Below are 17,310 nucleotides of genomic sequence, written 5' to 3' on the forward strand. Positions count from 1 at the left end.
AACAAACTTGGTATTCAAAACTTTTCAATTTGAGACAATATAGGGTTCCGAAAACTAGTTTGTAGGCGTCGAAATTTAAAAATCACAAATTTGAACCGTCCAAACTTTCTCAAATGGAAAGTTGACCAAAACACCAATTGTAGATATTTTTGATTTTAACAAACTTGGTATTCAAAACTTTTCAATTTGAAGTCATTTAGAGTTCATAATACTAGAGTCAAAGTGTTGTTTTTTCATTTGACTAAATTTGACTTGGTCAAACTTGCTCAAATGAGACACTAAATGACCTCAGATGAAAAAACTCTGAATACCAAGTTTGATCATCTCAGCAAGATCTACAACTGTTACATAGCTCATTTTCCCATTTGAGAAATTTTTATCAAACACTAGTCACAACTTCTTGAATCTCATATAGACTTTCTAAAACTATGTCACACACTTGTGAAATTTAAACTACATTTTATTCAAGCTTTCTCAAATGAAAAAATAGCCTACATAAGGATTGTAGATATTGATGAGATGAACAAACTTGATATTCAAAACTTTTCAATTTGAGACAATCTAGGGTTCCGAAAACTAGTTTATGGCGTCGAAATTTAAAAATCATAAATTTGACTTATCCAAACTTTCTCAAATGGAAAGTTGACCAAAACAACAATTGTAGATCTTTTTGAGTTTAACAAACTTGGTATTCAAAACTTTTCAATTTGAAGTCATTTGGAGTTCATAATACTAGAGTCAAAGTATTGTTTTTTCATTTGACCAAATTTGACTTGGTCAAACTTGCTCAAATGAGACAATAATTACCTCAGATGAAAAAACTCTGAATACCAAGTTTGATCATCTCAGCAAGATCTATAACTGTTACATAGCTCATTTTCCCATTTGAGAAATTTTTATCAAACACTAGTCACAACTTTTTGAATCACATATAGACTTTCTAAAACTATGTCACATACTTGTGAAATTTGAACTATATTTTATTCAAGATTTCTCAAATGAAAAAATGGCCTATATAAGGATTGTATATATTGATGAGATGAACAAACTTGGTATTCAAAACTTTTCAATTTGAGACAATCTAGGGTTCCGAAAACTAGTTTATGGCGTCAAAATTTAAAAATCACAAATTTGACTCGTCCAAACTTTCTCAAATGGAAAGTTGACCAAAACAACAATTGTATATCTTTTTGAGTTTAACAAACTTGGTATTCAAAACTTTTCAATTTGAAGTCATTTAGAGCTCATAATACTAGAGTCAAAGTGTTCTTTTTTCATTTGACCAAATTTAACTTGGTCAAACTTGCTCAAATGAGACACTAAATGACCTCAGATGAAAAAACTCTGAATACCAAGTTTGATCATCTTAGCAAGATCTATAATTGTTACATAGCTCATTTTCCCATTTGAGAAATTTTTTATCAAACACTAGTCACAATTTCTTGAATCTCATATAGACTTTCTAAAACTATGTCACACACTTGTGAAATTTGAACTATATTTTGTTCAAGCTTTCTCAAATAAAAATGGCCTATATAAGGATCATATATATTGGTGAGATGAACAAACTTGGTATTCAAAACTTTTCAATTTGAGACAATCTAGGGTTCCGAAAACTAGTTTATGGCGTCGAAATTTAAAAATCACAAATTTGACTCATCCAAACTTTCTCAAATGGAAAGTTGACCAAAACAACAATTGTAGATCGTTTTGAGTTTAACAAACTTGGTATTCAAAACTTTTCAATTTGAAGTCATTTAGAGTTCATAATACTAGAGTCAAAGTGTTGTTTTTTCATTTGACCAAATTTGACTTGGTCAAACTTGCTCAAATGAGACACTAAATGACCTCAGATGAAAAAACTCTGAATACCAAGTTTGATCATCTCAGCAAGATCTACAATTGTTACATAGCTTATTTTCCTATTTGAGAAATTTTTATCAAACACTAGTCATAATTTCTTGAATCTCATATAGACTTTCTAAAACTATGTCACACACTTGTGAAATTTGAACTATATTTTGTTCAAGCTTTCTCAAATGAAAAATGGCCTATATAAGGATCGTATATATTGATGAGATGAACAAACTTGGTATTCAAAACTTTTCAATTTGAGACAATCTAGGGTTCCGAAAACTAGTTTATGGCGTCGAAATTTAAAAATCACAAATTTGACTTATCCAAACTTTCTCAAATAGAAAGTTGACCATAACAACAATTGTAGATCTTTTTGAGTTTAACAAACTTTGTATTCAAAACTTTTCAATTTGAAGTCATTTAGAGTTCATAATACTAGAGTCAAAGTATTGTTTTTTTATTTGACCAAATTTGACTTGGTCAAACTTGCTCAAATGAGACACTAAATGACCTCAGATGAAAAAACTCTGAATACCAAGTTTGATCATCTCAGCAAGATCTACAATTGTTACATAGCTCATTTTCCCATTTGAGAAATTTTTATCAAACACTAGTCACAACTTCTTAAATCTCATATAGACTTTCTAAAACTATGTCACACACTTGTGAAATTTGAACTATATTTTGTTCAAGCTTTCTCAAATAAAAAAATGGCCTATATAAGGATCATATATATTGATGAGATGAACAAACTTGGTATTCAAAACTTTTCAATTTGAGACAATCTAGGGTTCCGAAAACTAGTTTATGGCGTCGAAATTTAAAAATCACAAATTTGACTTATCCAAACTTTCTCAAATAGAAAGTTGACCATAACAACAATTGTAGATCTTTTTTATTTTAACAAACTTGGTATTCAAAACTTTTCAATTTGAAGTCATTTAGAGTTCATAATACTAGAGTCAAAGTGTTGTTTTTTCATTTGACCAAATTTGACTTGGTCAAACTTGCTCAAATGAGACACTAAATGACCTCAGATGAAAAAACTCTGAATACCAAGTTTGATCATCTCAGCAAGATCTACAATTGTTACATAGCTCATTTTCCCATTTGAGAAATTTTTATCAAACACTAGTCACAACTTCTTGAATCTCATATAAACTTTCTAAAACTATGTCACACACTTATGAAATTTGAACTATATTTTGTTCAAGCTTTCTCAAATGAAAAAATGGCCTATATAAGTATTGTAGATATTGATGAGATGAACAAACTTGGTATTCAAAACTTTTCAATTTGAGACAATCTAGGGTTCCGAAAACTAGTTTATGGCATCGAAATTTAAAAATCACAAATTTGACTTGTCCAAACTTTCTCAAATGGAAAGTTTCCCAAAACAACAATTGTAGATATTTTTGAGTTTAACAAACTTGGTATTCAAAACTTTTCAATTTGAAGTCATTTAGAGTTCATAATACTAGAGTCAAAGTGTTGTTTTTTATTTGACCAAATTTGACTTGGTCAAACTTGCTCAAATGAGACAATAAATGACCTCAGATGAAAAAACTCTGAATACCAAGTTTGATCATCTCAGCAAGATCTACAATTGTTACATAGCTCATTTTCCCATTTGAGAAATTTTTATCAAACACTAGTCACAACTTCTTGAATCTCATATAGACTTTCTAAAACTATGTCACACACTTATAAAATTTGAACTACATTTTGTTCAAGCTTTCTCAAATGAAAAAATGACCTATATAAGGATTGTATATATTGATGAGATGAACAAACTTGGTATTCAAAACTTTTCAATTTAAGACAATTCTAGGGTTCCAAAAACTAGTTTATGGCGTTGAAATTTAAAAATCACAAATTTGACTCATCCAAACTTTCTCAAATGGAAAGTTGACCAAAACAACAATTGTAGATCTTTTTGAGTTTAACAAACTTGGTATTCAAAACTTTTCAATTTGAAGTAATTTAGAGTTCATAATACTAGAGTCAAAATGTTGTTTTTTCATTTGACCAAATTTGACTTGGTCAAACTTGCTCAAATGAGATACTAAATGACCTCAGATGAAAAAGCTCTGAATACCAAGTTTGATCATCTTAGCAAGATCTACAATTGTTACATAGCTCATTTTCCCATTTGAGAAATTTTTATCAAACATTAGTCACAACTTCTTGAATCTCATATAGACTTTCTAAAACTATGTCACACACTTGTAAAATTTGAACTATATTTTGTTCAAGCTTTCTCAAATGAAAAAATGGCCTATATAAGGATTGTAGATATTGATGAGATGAACAAACTTGATATTTAAAACTTTTCAATTTGAGACAATCTAGGGTTCCGAAAACTAGTTTATGGCGTCGAAATTTAAAAATCACAAATTTGACTCGTCCCAACTTTCTCAAATGGAAAGTTGACCAAAACAACAATTGTAGATATTTTTGAGTTTAACAAACTTGGTATTCAAAACTTTTCAATTTGAAGTCATTTAGAGTTCATAATACTAGAGTCAAAGTGTTGTTTTTTCATTTGACCAAATTTGACTTGGTCAAACTTGCTCAAATGAGACACTAAATGACCTCAGATGAAAAAACTCTGAATACCAAGTTTGATCATCTCAGCAAGATCTATAATTGTTACATAGCTCATTTTCCCATTTGAGAATTTTTTATCAAACACTAGTCACAACTTCTTGAATCTCATATAGACTTTCTAAAACTATGTCACACACTTGTGAAATTTGAACTACATTTTGTTCAAGCTTTCTCAAATGAAAAAATGGCCGATATAAGGATTGTATATATTGATGAGATGAACAAACTTGGTATTCAAAACTTTTCAATTTAAGACAATCTAGGGTTCCGAAAACTAGTTTGTAGGTGTCGAAATTTAAAAATCACAAATTTGACTCGTCCAAACTTTCTCAAATGGAAAGTTGACCAAAACAACAATTGTAGATCTTTTTGAGTTTAACAAACTTGGTATTCAAAACTTTTCAATTTGAAGTCATTTAGAGCTCATAAAACTAGAGTCAAAGTGTTGTTTTTTCATTTGACCAAATTTGACTTGGTCAAACTTGCATAACATATTACATAATATCTGTCCCTAAAACATAATATATTAAACATGCATCGTTGTATCATGCGGGTACAACAGTAAATTTTTTCTTGATGTATGTCCTTTGGTTATGATCTTGTCGTAACCATGGAGTGTCTTCATCATTTAACATGATGCTTGGATCTTTCTTCACTATGAAGGGTGAAATTCGGACATTTCTTTCGTAATCTTCTGACATGTCTGACTTGTCTTCAATTCCCACTATATTTATTTTCCCAGAAAGAATTATGTGGCGCTTTGGCTCATTGATCATTGAGTTGATGTCTTCGTTTTTTCCTCTCTTTGATTTTGTAGACATGTCTTTCACATAGAACACCTGACTCATATCGGCAGCAAGGACGAATGGTTCCTCTTTATACCCAATATTGTTGAGGTCCACTGCTGTCATTCCATACTCTTTGTTGACTGTTATCCCTCCTTCGGTCAGCTTCACCCATTGGCACCAGAACAAAGGGACTTTAAAATTAGGTGCGTAGTCTAGTTCCCATATCTCTTCTATGCGGCCATAATATGTTTATATATTCCCATTTGGATCTGTGCCATCTATGCGAACACCACTATTTTGATTGGTGCTCCTTTTATCTTGGTCAACTATGTAAAATGTATTCCCATTTATCTCATACCCTTGGTACGTGAGGATATGCCACGATAGCTGCCTAGCCAACAAATACAGTTGCTCATCAATATTGTCATCGCCTTGACATTCTTTTCGCAACCAACCACTGAAACTTTCCATGTGCTAATGCCTAATCCAAGCTTCAGTCTTTCCTGGAAACTTGGATCGTAAGAACTCCTTATGTATCTCGATGTACGGATGCACCAATGACGAGTTCTGAAGAACTGTGTAGTGTGCTTTATTGAAATAATCGTCTTCCATGCCGATATATGTTTTCTTCCCTAAAGTTCCTTTACCACTGAGTCTCCCCTCGTGTCGTGATTCGGAAACGCCAATCGGGGCAAGGTTAGGAATAAAGTCAACACAGAACTCAATGACCTCCTCTATTCCATAGCCCTGGGCAATACTTCCTTCAGGCTTAGAATGGACTTCCACATATTTCTTCAAGACTCCCATAAATCTCTCGAAGGGGAACATGTTATGTAAGAACACAGGTCCAAGAATACTAATCTCCTTCACCAAATGAACTAGGAGGTGTGTCATGATATTAAAGAAGGATGGAGGGAACACCAACTCAAAGCTGACAAGACATTGAACCACATCATTCTATAGAGTAGCTAGTTCCACTGGATTGATTGCTTTATGAGAAATTGCATTGAGGAATGCACATAGCTTCATGGTGGCTAGACGTACATGTGGAGGTAGAATTCCTCTTAAAGCAACTGGAAACAATTGCGTCATAAGCACGTGGCAGTCGTGGGACTTTAAGTTTAGGAATTTTTTATCTGGCACATTTATTATACCCTTTATATTAGAGGAGAATCCCGATGGGACCTTGATGCTGCTTAGACATTCGAACATGCTGTCCCTCTCTTCTTTGCTAAGCGTGTAGCTAGCAGGACTTAAGTAATGACGTCCATCATCTGTCTTCTCTGGATAAAGGTTGTCTCGTTCTTTCATGCCCTGCAAGTCCTGGCGTGCTTCAAGTAAATCCTTTGGTTTCCCATACACACCCATGAATCCTAACAGGTTCACACAAAGATTCTTTGTCAGGTGCATCACGTCGATTACGTTGCAGACCTCTAGGACTTGCCAATAGGGTAGCTCCCAAAAGATGGACTTCTTCTTCCACATGGGTGCGTGTCTCTTAGCATCTTTGGGAATAGATTCACTGCCTTGTCCCTTTCCAAATACTACTTTCATATCCTTGACCATTGCAAGTACATCTTCCCCGGTTCAGTTATGAGGCTTCTTCCGGTGGTCTAGCTTACCTTTAAAATGCTTCCTTTTCTTTCTTACTTGGTGATTCAAAGGAAGGAATCGACGATGGCAAGGTACACGACCTTTTGACATCTTTTCAAATATATACTGTCAAGGTCATCAAAACAATATGTGCATGCATTATATCCTTTGTTTGTCTGACCTGAAAGATTACTTAAAGCAGGACAATCATTGATGGTTATGAACAACATTGCTCGTAGGTCAAAGTGTTCTTATTTATACTCATCCTAGACACGTACACCTGGTTTGTTCCATAAAACTAGAAGTTCTTCAACTAATGGCTTCAGATAGACATCAATATCGTTGCTAGGTTGCCTCAGACCTTGGATGAGGATCGACATCATAATGAACTTCTGCTTCATGCATAACCATGGAGGAAGGTTGTAGATACATAGAGTAACTGGCCAAGTGCTATGACTAGTGCTCTGCTCTCCAAAAGGATTCATACCATCTGTATTTAAGGCGAACCTTAAGTTTCTAGTCTCATTTGCAAACTCTGGAAATTTCCTATCTATCGCTCTCCACTGGGACCCATCAGCTGGGTGTCTCAGCATATTGTCTACCTTACAGTCTTCTTTATACCACCGCAATAACTTTGCATGGTCTTTATTTCTGAACAAACGTTTTAAGCGTGGTATTATAGGAGTATACCACATAACCTTGGCAGGGATTTTCTTTCTAGGACGTTGTTCACCCTCGACGTCACCAGGATCATCGCGCCTGATCTTATACCGCAATGCTTTACATACCGGGCATTCATCCAAATTCTCGTATTCATTGCCATGGTAGAGGATGCAGTTATTAGGACATGCATGTATCTTCTGGATTTTTAATCCTAAAGGGCAGACAACCTTTTTTGCTTCGTACGTAGTGGTGGGCAATTTATTTGGCTTCAGAAGCATCTTCTTTATGAGGTTCAATAAATTCTCAAATGCCTTGTCGGATACACCATTCTTTACCTTCCACTGTAGCAATTCCAGTGTTGTACCCAGTTTTTTTTGCCCCTCTTCGGTCGTCGGGTATAGCAACTTCCTATGATCCTCAAGCATGCGCTCGAACTTAACTTTCTCTTTTTCACTTTCCCATTCTTGTTGTGCATCACGAATGGCATCGCCAAGAGCATCACCGAGATCATCTTCTACCGCTACCTCTTCTTCATCTCCCCCCATTGTAGTATCATCAAAGGCACCATACTGAGCAATAATGTCATCAATGTCTAAATCTTGTCCTTCACCTTCTTCCATCATGACCCCGCTTTCTCCATGCTTAGTCCAACATATATAGTTTGACATGAAACCTGACTTAAGCAAATGTGAATGAAGACTCATTGAGCTTGAATATTTCTTTAAATTCTTACATAGGGCACATGGACAGCACATGAAACCATCCCGCTTATTTGCCTCGGCCACACCTAAGAAATAGTGCAAGCCCTCAATAAAGTCTTGGGAGCGGCGATCGGCATTGTACATCCAATGGCGTGACATAATCTGTATTACACGACAAATTATGAAAACCTTGAACATAATTAAGTATTTTATTACACAACATAAATGATACACACGGTTGATTAATTAACTAAGCCTGGCTACAACGTAAGCAATCCCAACTATCACTAAACAAACTAAAACTACAATGCACTTCAGTAACATAATTATTTCATGATCGTACGCAACTAAAACAGACAAATCATTCTTCTGTTGAATATCAATAAGCTTCTCCTGCTGGCTCACTGCCTCATCATCAACAGCAGCCGCTACCTCAAGCGCACCCAAATTCTGCACGTATGTAGCATAATCTTCCTCCCAGTACCAACCATCGCATCCATTGCCCTCCCACTGAAATTAAAGCCAAAAAATATTTAGTCAAAAATATTCAAGAAAAGCAGGTCAATTAGCCATAATTATAAAATGCGTAAGAAACTCACATCACGATCCGGGCACTTGTAGAAAACACGACCCTTGTTGGGTCCCTATCTCTTAACTCGATACTCCATCACAATCTTCTGCTTACACTTGCCGCAGATAATGAGAGGGAGTTCTGGCCTCAGTCGTTTCGCAACCGAACGAGAGGCCGAGGATCCGGTACCAGTTGTTATCTATTTTCTATACTTATTTTTCCAAACTAGTGTAAATTTCATATTTTCTAAAATGATATATTTAAACAAAACTAGTACAGATTTCACATATTTCAATAAATAACCATCCGTACTAGTTGACTTTGCTTACGTGATCATCTCGGCCAGCATTTTTCCACCGGACGGCATCGTACTTGGCCAAGGAAGAGCTCTGATTCTACGAGAAAGGGAACACGGTCTTTCACGACCGTTGCCGCTCTCCCTCGTAGAATCAAAGTTCCTCCTTAACGTCCGTTACCGCTCGGCAGAGGACATGTTGGCCGAGTTGAACACGGTCCGCAAGTTCAACTAGTACGGATTTTCTATAATTTTCTAACTATTTACTAAGTTTTTCATTTCATGGAAAATTTAATTCTAAAAAAGGCATGATTTCTAAGTAGTTCATTTCATGGAAAAAATAATTCCCAGTGACTTGCTCGATATCGGTGAGCTCGCGGACGTTTAGGTTGCCGAGGATAGTAACATTTGTAGATGACATTTGTAGGTCTGAAGTTATCAAATATCCATCAAATTATAGCTCAAAAACATGTTTCAATAAATAACCATCCGTACTAGTTGACCTTGCTTACGTGATCAACTCGGCGAGCATTTCTCCACCGGACGGCACCGTACTTGGCCAAGGAAGAGCTCCGATTCTACGAGAAAGGGAACACGGTCTTCTACGACCATTGCCGCTCTCCCTCATAGAATCAAAGCTCCTCATTGACGTCCGTTACCGCTCGACAGAGAACATGCTCGCTGACCTGAACACGGTCCGCAAGTTCAACTAGTACGAATTTTCTACAATTTTCTAACCATTTTCTAAGTTTTTCATTTCATGGAAAATTTAATTCTAAAAAATAAAAGGCATGATTTCTAAGTATTTTATTTCATGGAAAAAATAATTCTAAGTGACCTGCTCGATATCGGCGAGCTCGTGGGCGTTTAGGTTGCCGAGGATAGTAACATTTGTAGATGACATTTGTAGGTCTGAAGTTATCAAATATCCATCAAATTATAGCTCAAAAACATGTTTCAATAAATAACCATCCGTACTAGTTGACCTTGCTTACGTGATCATCTTGCGAGTATTTCTCCACCGGACGGCACCGTACTTAGCCAAGGAAGAGCTCCGATTCTACGAGAAAGGGAACACGGTCTTCCACGACTGTTGCCGCTCTCCCTCGTAGAATCAAAGCTCTTCCTTGACGTCCGTTACCGCTCGGCAGAGAACATGCTCGCCGAGATGAATACGGTCAGCAAGTTCAACTAGTACGGATTTTCTACAATTTTCTAACAATTTTCTAAGTTTTTCATTTCATGGAAAAATTAATTCTAAGATCACGTAAGCCACCGGTGACGAGGATGGCGCGTGCTCCAGCGAGGACGAGTGAGGCGTGATTTTGATGAACTAATTTAACTTTTGTTTATCCAAACATATATGCAAATCATCATGTGATTTTGAGCTAAAAATGACATATAAAATCATAATAAAGTCCAACATATAAAGTTACACATGCATCTACATCACAAAATGAGATAAGCTACTGACAAAACATAAGAGGATTAAGTTTGTTACCTTCAAAATCGAAGAGCAACACCAATGGAGGGGGAGAGAGCAAGAACAACAGCAAGCTGAAGAACAGAGGCAGTGAGTTTGAATGGAATGGCTCGGGCTCGGGGAGAAAGAAATGAGCTGAATTATAGGCTGGGATAATTAGTCCCGGTTAGGGGTCCAAACCGGGACTAAAGATTAATCTTTATTCCCGGAGCGTCACCCAAACTGGGACTAAAAGCTTTAGTCCCGGTTGTTATTACCAACCGGGACTAAACCTTTAGTCCCGGTTGGTAATACCAGCCGGGACTAAAGATCCCTGCCCCGCGGACGACCATTGGGCAGGGACCTTTAGTCCCGGTTGGTATTACCAACCAGGACTAAAGGGTTCTTTAGTCCCGAGGGCAAAAAATGCCGAGGCTAATGCTAAATTGGGACATCGTTCTAAAGTCTGTTCTCTAGTAGTGTCTCCGCATACACCTAGATGAGGCTTGCTTTTATTATTTGCCATTGCAATGGTAGCTTGCCATTCTCCATGACCAGTAGGCTGTCGCACGGTTATTGAGTATGATACTCTCACAGCAGCTCGTCGTACATGTGTGAACTATGATTACGGTTTTTTTTATTCAAATTGAAACATGCATATATAGTGCTGATGACGATTCATTTACTTCCTTTGTTCTCCAAAATGAAAAAACATTTAACAGCTCCTTTGAAACTTGTACAAGTTTCTTGAGCCACTGTATGTTGCATACGTGCATGCATGGCCACGATGTATAGCAAAAGGGTAAATAACACATTTTGCAACTTCGAGCATTTTGTGTAAATATAGGCCATGTTAAACACTATTTGTTTCGCTGAAATAGTACGGCCCATAAGATAAGCGAACAACACCCTATCCCCCTGCCAACGTCCGTAATATGCAGCTGTAGGCGTAACGGCATCATATATTAAGTCCCAAATGAAAACCGCATGTATGCCAAGTTGCCAACGTCCAAATATAGCCACCCTCTAGGGCGCCCGCCGGCCATTTATATTAGGAGACTATCCTGCTGCTGTTGTTGTTTTTTTTTTGGTGAAGAAAAGAGAGAGTCACTCAATAAGACAAGGTAGCATTACAATCTTTGAGCACAAGGTGCTCGATTCCTCATGAGGGTACTCTTGCTAACCACACACAGCCGTCTTATTCACACACGCCAGGCAAATTGACTCTACCCATCAGGTATATATTGAGTTCGGGAGTCTTTTAACCTTTACTACTCTTTTCTTTCGCGAGATATGTCGCGTAAGCTCTTGTAAATAAAGTTTGAAAAATCTTTACTACTCTAACATCTATACTGAGTTCTGGAGTCTTAACCTTTACTACTCTTTTCATAAAATTTTACTACTCTAACATCTATATAAGTCGCCTCATTGACGTCTCCATGTCTGCAATCAGCAAATCTTTATACTACTCAACATCTATATAACTCCATGTCTGCAATCAGTAAATCTTTACTACTCTAAAATCTATACAAGTCGCCTCATTGACGACTCCATGTCTGTAATCAGCGGTTTCATCAGGGACCTCTGTAACGCCTTTGAGGCGAGTACGTCCTAAAACACAGGCTGTGTAGTTAGTTTCTAGAATTGTCGGTTTATCATCAAACCATTGCTCAGCCATAGGAAATCTGCCCGCTCCGCCGGAGAGCAGTCAAACAACACTCTGCAAGCTGAGATAAAAAACTAGGTCTTCCATTCTCGTATCACATTACAACACTGCTTGTTCAATTATATTAACCATGCATCCTGTTGGAGTGGACCATATATAGATCAGACGATGGTTCATTCATTTTTCTAGTCCGATGATTATATAATACTATTTCCTAAAGAAAGTTCAAAGTTCAATGCCAGCACCCTATATTTAATTCTTACATGATAAATTATTTAAGAACATAGCAGAGATAGAGGAAAAGCAGCTTTTTTTAAAAAAAAGAGAAAAAAACCAAGCTGCCTGAAAAGCAGTTGTGTCCAACTAACCGTCCTGTACCGGCCGACATATAGTACAATATGCATGCTTAATTAATCCACAGGAAACAACAACCGCCCAACACTACCACAACTACAGAACTGAATACTACTAATACTGCTGTGGAGCTGCATGCAACCGAATCGAGGCACCTAACCGCACGTAGTGGAGAAGCGCATGCGTGCACGTACATGAGCTTTTGCATCTGTTGTCGCCGGATCGATCGTCCTCTCCTCTTCTTCGACTTGGGAACTCGCTAGAAAAAGGAACCGATCCAGTCTCGAGATGCGCTTGATTAGGATTAATTAATTATTTGAAGCAGTACGTACTCACATCCTACCACTTTACCGGAGTCCAAGCCAGCAGGCCTACTACCTGCTGCACTCTCTACGATAATGGACAATAGCTTTTGATGTTGTGAAATACAAGTGCATAAGAGAGAATAGTAAGGGTATCTTGGACTTTTCTCATTGGTCTGGATACATGTGCTGAATCTAGAACGTGGTGTACTTGTATATGATGAGTTCGATCGTTGTACTCGCATAGATACTCACGTATACTCCAGTCTGGTAAAAAAGGCCACACATGCTGCATGTTGGCTACTGGCTTATGCATGTTACTACATTACTGCTTAGGACCACCCTAGCTGTCTTGAAGAGCGGCCCCGGTGTAAATAAAGACATCGACATACACTACAGGAAAACGCCTCTTTGCCGACTGCTTGCCCCGGTCGGCAAAGGCATAAACCCAGTCGGCAAAGGCTTTGCCGACCGCAAAGCCACGTGGCAGTCGGCAAAGAGCAGTCGGCAAAGCCTGGGTCGGCAAAGGCGGATTTGCCGACTGCCACGTGGCACACAGTCGGCAAATCCTTTGCCAACTGCCACGCCAGCAGTCGGCATAGCCACGTGGCGCCGTCAGCACTGACGGCAGGCTTTGCCGACTGCTGTTTCCTCGGCAGTCGGCAACGATTTTTTTTTTCAGAAATTGTTTGCCGACTGGCCGCCAGCTCGGCAGTCGGCAAAGAAAGAAATTTTTTTTTTGAAATGTTCTTTGCCGACTGCTTTCGGAGTTGCAGTCGGCAAAGGTTTGACCTCTTTGCCGACTGCCTCCCATTGCAGTCGGCAAAGACTCTGTCCTGGGGTTTTTTTGCCCAGCTTTGCCGACTGTAAACAGTCGGCAAAGCTGGAATTTTTTTTTTTTGCTTTTGTTTTCTGTTTTCCTCGCATCAAAACCCTGCAAAATCACAAATTATAATCCAATTTCACCAGAAGCACCGGTAGCACCATTTATATCACAATTTCATCATATTTGTCGCCAACATCACCACATATATCACAATAACGCACAACATCACATATATCTCACATATATGTCACAATAACAACCACACAAGTGCATTACAACCATCACATGAAGTCCAACACGTCGAACACCACAAGTCGACGTCCATCACACGAAGTTCAACATAACAAGTCTAGGTCCATAACGAAGTTCAACATAATAAGCCAACGTCCATGAGTGTTGCCCAGAGTGCCTCGGCCACATTCTTTTCTATGTGCATTACATCGATGTTGTGTGGAAGAAGAAGGTCCTTGAAGTAGGGGAGCCTAGTCAAGCCCGATATATGAGTCCACATGTGGTCCCGAGCATATCCCTTAAACCCACCTGTTTCCTCAGGTTCGAGAGCCTGTATGTCGGCAAGGACGGCGGCAGGGCTCTTAACCTGCGGAATGGGGCCGGTGACTTGAACGCCTTTCGTGAAGTGCTTTACATCTAGCCTGAATTCATGGTTCTCAGGCAGGAATTGGCGATGCTTGTCGAAAGAAGAAAACTTGCCGCCCTTGGCCAGCCAGGTGAACATCACATCTGCCTTGCATGTCGGGCAAGGGAACTTCCCGTGAACACACCACCCGCTGAATAAGCCATACGCCAGGAAGTCATGCATTGAATACTGGTACCACACATGCATTCTAAAGTTCCTCTTCGTAGCCCGGTCGTACGTGAGTACCCCCTCTTCCCAAGCAAGTTCCAATTCATCCCACACCGGCTGCATGAACACACCCATATTGTCGCCCGGGTGTCCAGGTATTATCAGCGTCAAGAGCACGTTCTTAGGTTCAAACATGACGCCGGGGGGGAGATTGAGGGGGATCACAAACACGGGCCAGCAAGTGTACGGGGCCGCCATCATTCCAAACGGGTTGAACCCATCTGTTGCCAGCGCTACGCGTACATTCCGAGCCTCCATAGCCTTGACAGGATTCATGTTATCGAAGTGCTTCCATGCATCACCGTCCGCCAGGTGTACCATCTTGTCAGGATGGTATCTTTTGCCATTCTTGTGCCACGTCATCTGTTTCGCGGACTCCTCCGTCATATACAGCCGTTGCAGCCTCGGTACGAAAGGAAGGTGCCGTACGACCTTCTCGGGGACCTTTGACTGTTTCATGCTGCCATCAGAGCCTTCTACCAACACGAACCTAGAGGCATCGCACTTCGGACAGGTTTTTGCTTCCTCGAGGTCTCCCCTGAACAGGACGCACCCCTTCGGACAAGCATGGATCCCCTCATACGACATCTTAAGTGCACGAAGGAGCTTCTGTGTAGCGTAGGTGTTCGTCGGCAGGACATGATCTGCCGGAAGCAGTCCCCCAACAATGCTCAACACGAGATCGAAGCCGTTTCGACTAATGCCCAGCTGTGACTTCAACCCTATCAGGCGTGAGACGGCATCCAGTTGCGTAAGCTTTGTCTTCTCGTGAAGGGGCTTCTGTGCCGACTCCATCATGTCGTAGAAGGCCTTCGCGGTTTCCTCCGGATCTTCCTCCACATCCATTCCTTCGCCAAACCGTGCTTCGTGGAAGTCTGTCATCATGTCTGCCATCCCGGCATCGCCATCATACTCCTCGAGGACGGGTCGCACCACCTCGTCCCTAATAGGATGGTATTCACCATGGTGGCGCCAACGGGTATAGTTTGGAACGAACCCGTGCTTGAACAGATCTCTCAACACCTGAGCCTTTACTTTCTTCTTCTTGTTCCTGCACTCGCTGCAGGGACACGGCATCCGAATCGACCCTTTAGCAGCTGGGCCGAATCGACCCTTTAGCAGCTGGGCCAAATGCATGCTCCAGGAACTCAGTCGTCCCCCTGATCCATTCGTGGCTCTTACTTGCGAAGCCCGAGTACATCCACTCACGGTCACCCATGCTCTGTCATGCGGCAATGTTAACATGTGATAAAACCAGCAAGTGCATCTACAACGCGCTCCTACCATCTAATAGGTGAAGGATAGGTCCTAATCCCACCCGAGCATGCGCAGACGAGGTTAGCTTCCATGCTCCGCTCCCGTCCGAGACAGAATTTCGGCAGCACCTCCCCGCTGTTCTCCCGATACACGTCCCGGCGGGGAGAGTGTGTATCCAGAGAACAACGGGGAGGTCCTGCCGAAACTCCGACTCGGACGGGAGCGGAACATGGGAGCTAACCTCGTCTGCGCATCCTCGGGCTGTCCAAATAACGTGGACAATCCGAAACGGATACGGTTATACATATGCGAAGAACGCATACTTCCAACCGTATCCGTTTCGGACGGGAGACGCCTAACTGGGTAACGCGACCTATGACTACATGTGGCGGAAAGAGGGGTCATACCGCAGGTGCCGGTGAAGAAAGGCTAGCGGGGCAGTGCCGAGTCGTGCTCCTCCGGCTAGCCTCCAATGGGAGCCCTCCTGAAAAAGAAAAACAATTAGTGAGAACGAAAAATTTCGGCAGCACCTCCCCTGTACGGGAAGGTTACCAAACCTGCAAGAAAAGACGGCACGATGGCCGACAAACACATATACATGTCAGGCACGATGGCCGACAACCACAAATGTATTTCCAATCCATGCAGAAGAATATAAGCAGGTATTAATAAAGTAAACTACTACTACTAGTAGTACTACTACCTCGTCGTCACGGACGGCGTCACCCGGCGCGTGGAGCAGAGGCGCGCGCGAGGACGGCGAGGCGGGGACGGCGCGGCGAGGCGAGGACGGTGAGGCGAGGACAGCGCGGCGAGGACCGGCGACGCAGGGCCGGCGGACGGCGAACGGCGCGCGGACGGCGGACGGCGGACGGAGCGGGGCACGCCGGATCGGGGCGGGGCAGCGACGGCGCCGGGGCGGGTCGGGGCGAGGCCGCGGCCGCTGCGGGGCCGCTCCGAGCTTCACGTCTGATGCCTCGCCCTGGCCGGGGCCGGATCGGGGCGGGCAGAAGGGCGCGGTGAGGGTCGGGCTGGCGTGCCCGGCACCGGGGGGGCCAAGCGGGGGGCCCGGCGGGGGGGCCAGGTGGGGGGACGCGCCGGGGGGGCCCGCGCGGGGGGGGGGGGTAGCGCGGGCGAGGGGCGGAGCCAGGGGGATGGGGACCACGATGGGGGGGGGGGCGCCGCTTGGGGCACGCCGGGGGGAGGGCTCCATCCGCCTGGGGTCGTCTCTGCACGGGGGCGCGGGGGGCCGCCCGGCCGCTCGGGGAGGGGGCGTCCGCTTTTAGGGGGCGCTCGGGCCCGGGGGGGGCGGCGTGCCCGTGCGCGCGGGGGGGGGCGCGCGCTGGTCTTCCGGGTGGAGGCGCGCCGCTTTGGCCGCTGGGGAGGGCGCGCGTGCCCCGGGAGGGAGGCGTGCACGGCCGCCGGGAGGGCCGGGGAGGGGATGTTTTTCTTTATTTTCTTTTCGTGTGGGTGGGGCGCGATTTCGTCACGGCGCTCCGG

At 41.8% G+C, this 17,310-nt stretch overlaps 2 protein-coding genes across 2 annotated transcripts; both read right to left on the bottom strand.

The window, feature by feature from the left end:
• Positions 1–14,055: 14,055 nt before the first annotated feature.
• Positions 14,056–15,630, bottom strand: LOC136537074 (uncharacterized). The gene has a single exon (XM_066529163.1). It carries the CDS (start codon positions 15,628–15,630, stop codon positions 14,056–14,058), a length of 1,575 nt encoding a protein of 524 aa, XP_066385260.1.
• Positions 15,631–15,643: 13 nt separating this feature from the next.
• On the bottom strand, positions 15,644–17,023 carry LOC136537076 (arabinogalactan protein 1-like). The gene is made up of 2 exons (XM_066529164.1): positions 16,514–17,023; positions 15,644–15,775 (listed from the first exon to the last, which is right to left on the bottom strand). The coding sequence occupies exons 1-2, from the start codon at positions 17,021–17,023 to the stop codon at positions 15,644–15,646; spliced, it is 642 nt and encodes a 213-aa protein (XP_066385261.1).
• Positions 17,024–17,310: the final 287 nt, after the last annotated feature.

This window comes from Miscanthus floridulus, chromosome 2, assembly GCF_019320115.1.
Source record: "Miscanthus floridulus cultivar M001 chromosome 2, ASM1932011v1, whole genome shotgun sequence".
In the NCBI taxonomy this organism is placed as follows: Eukaryota; Viridiplantae; Streptophyta; class Magnoliopsida; order Poales; family Poaceae; genus Miscanthus; species Miscanthus floridulus.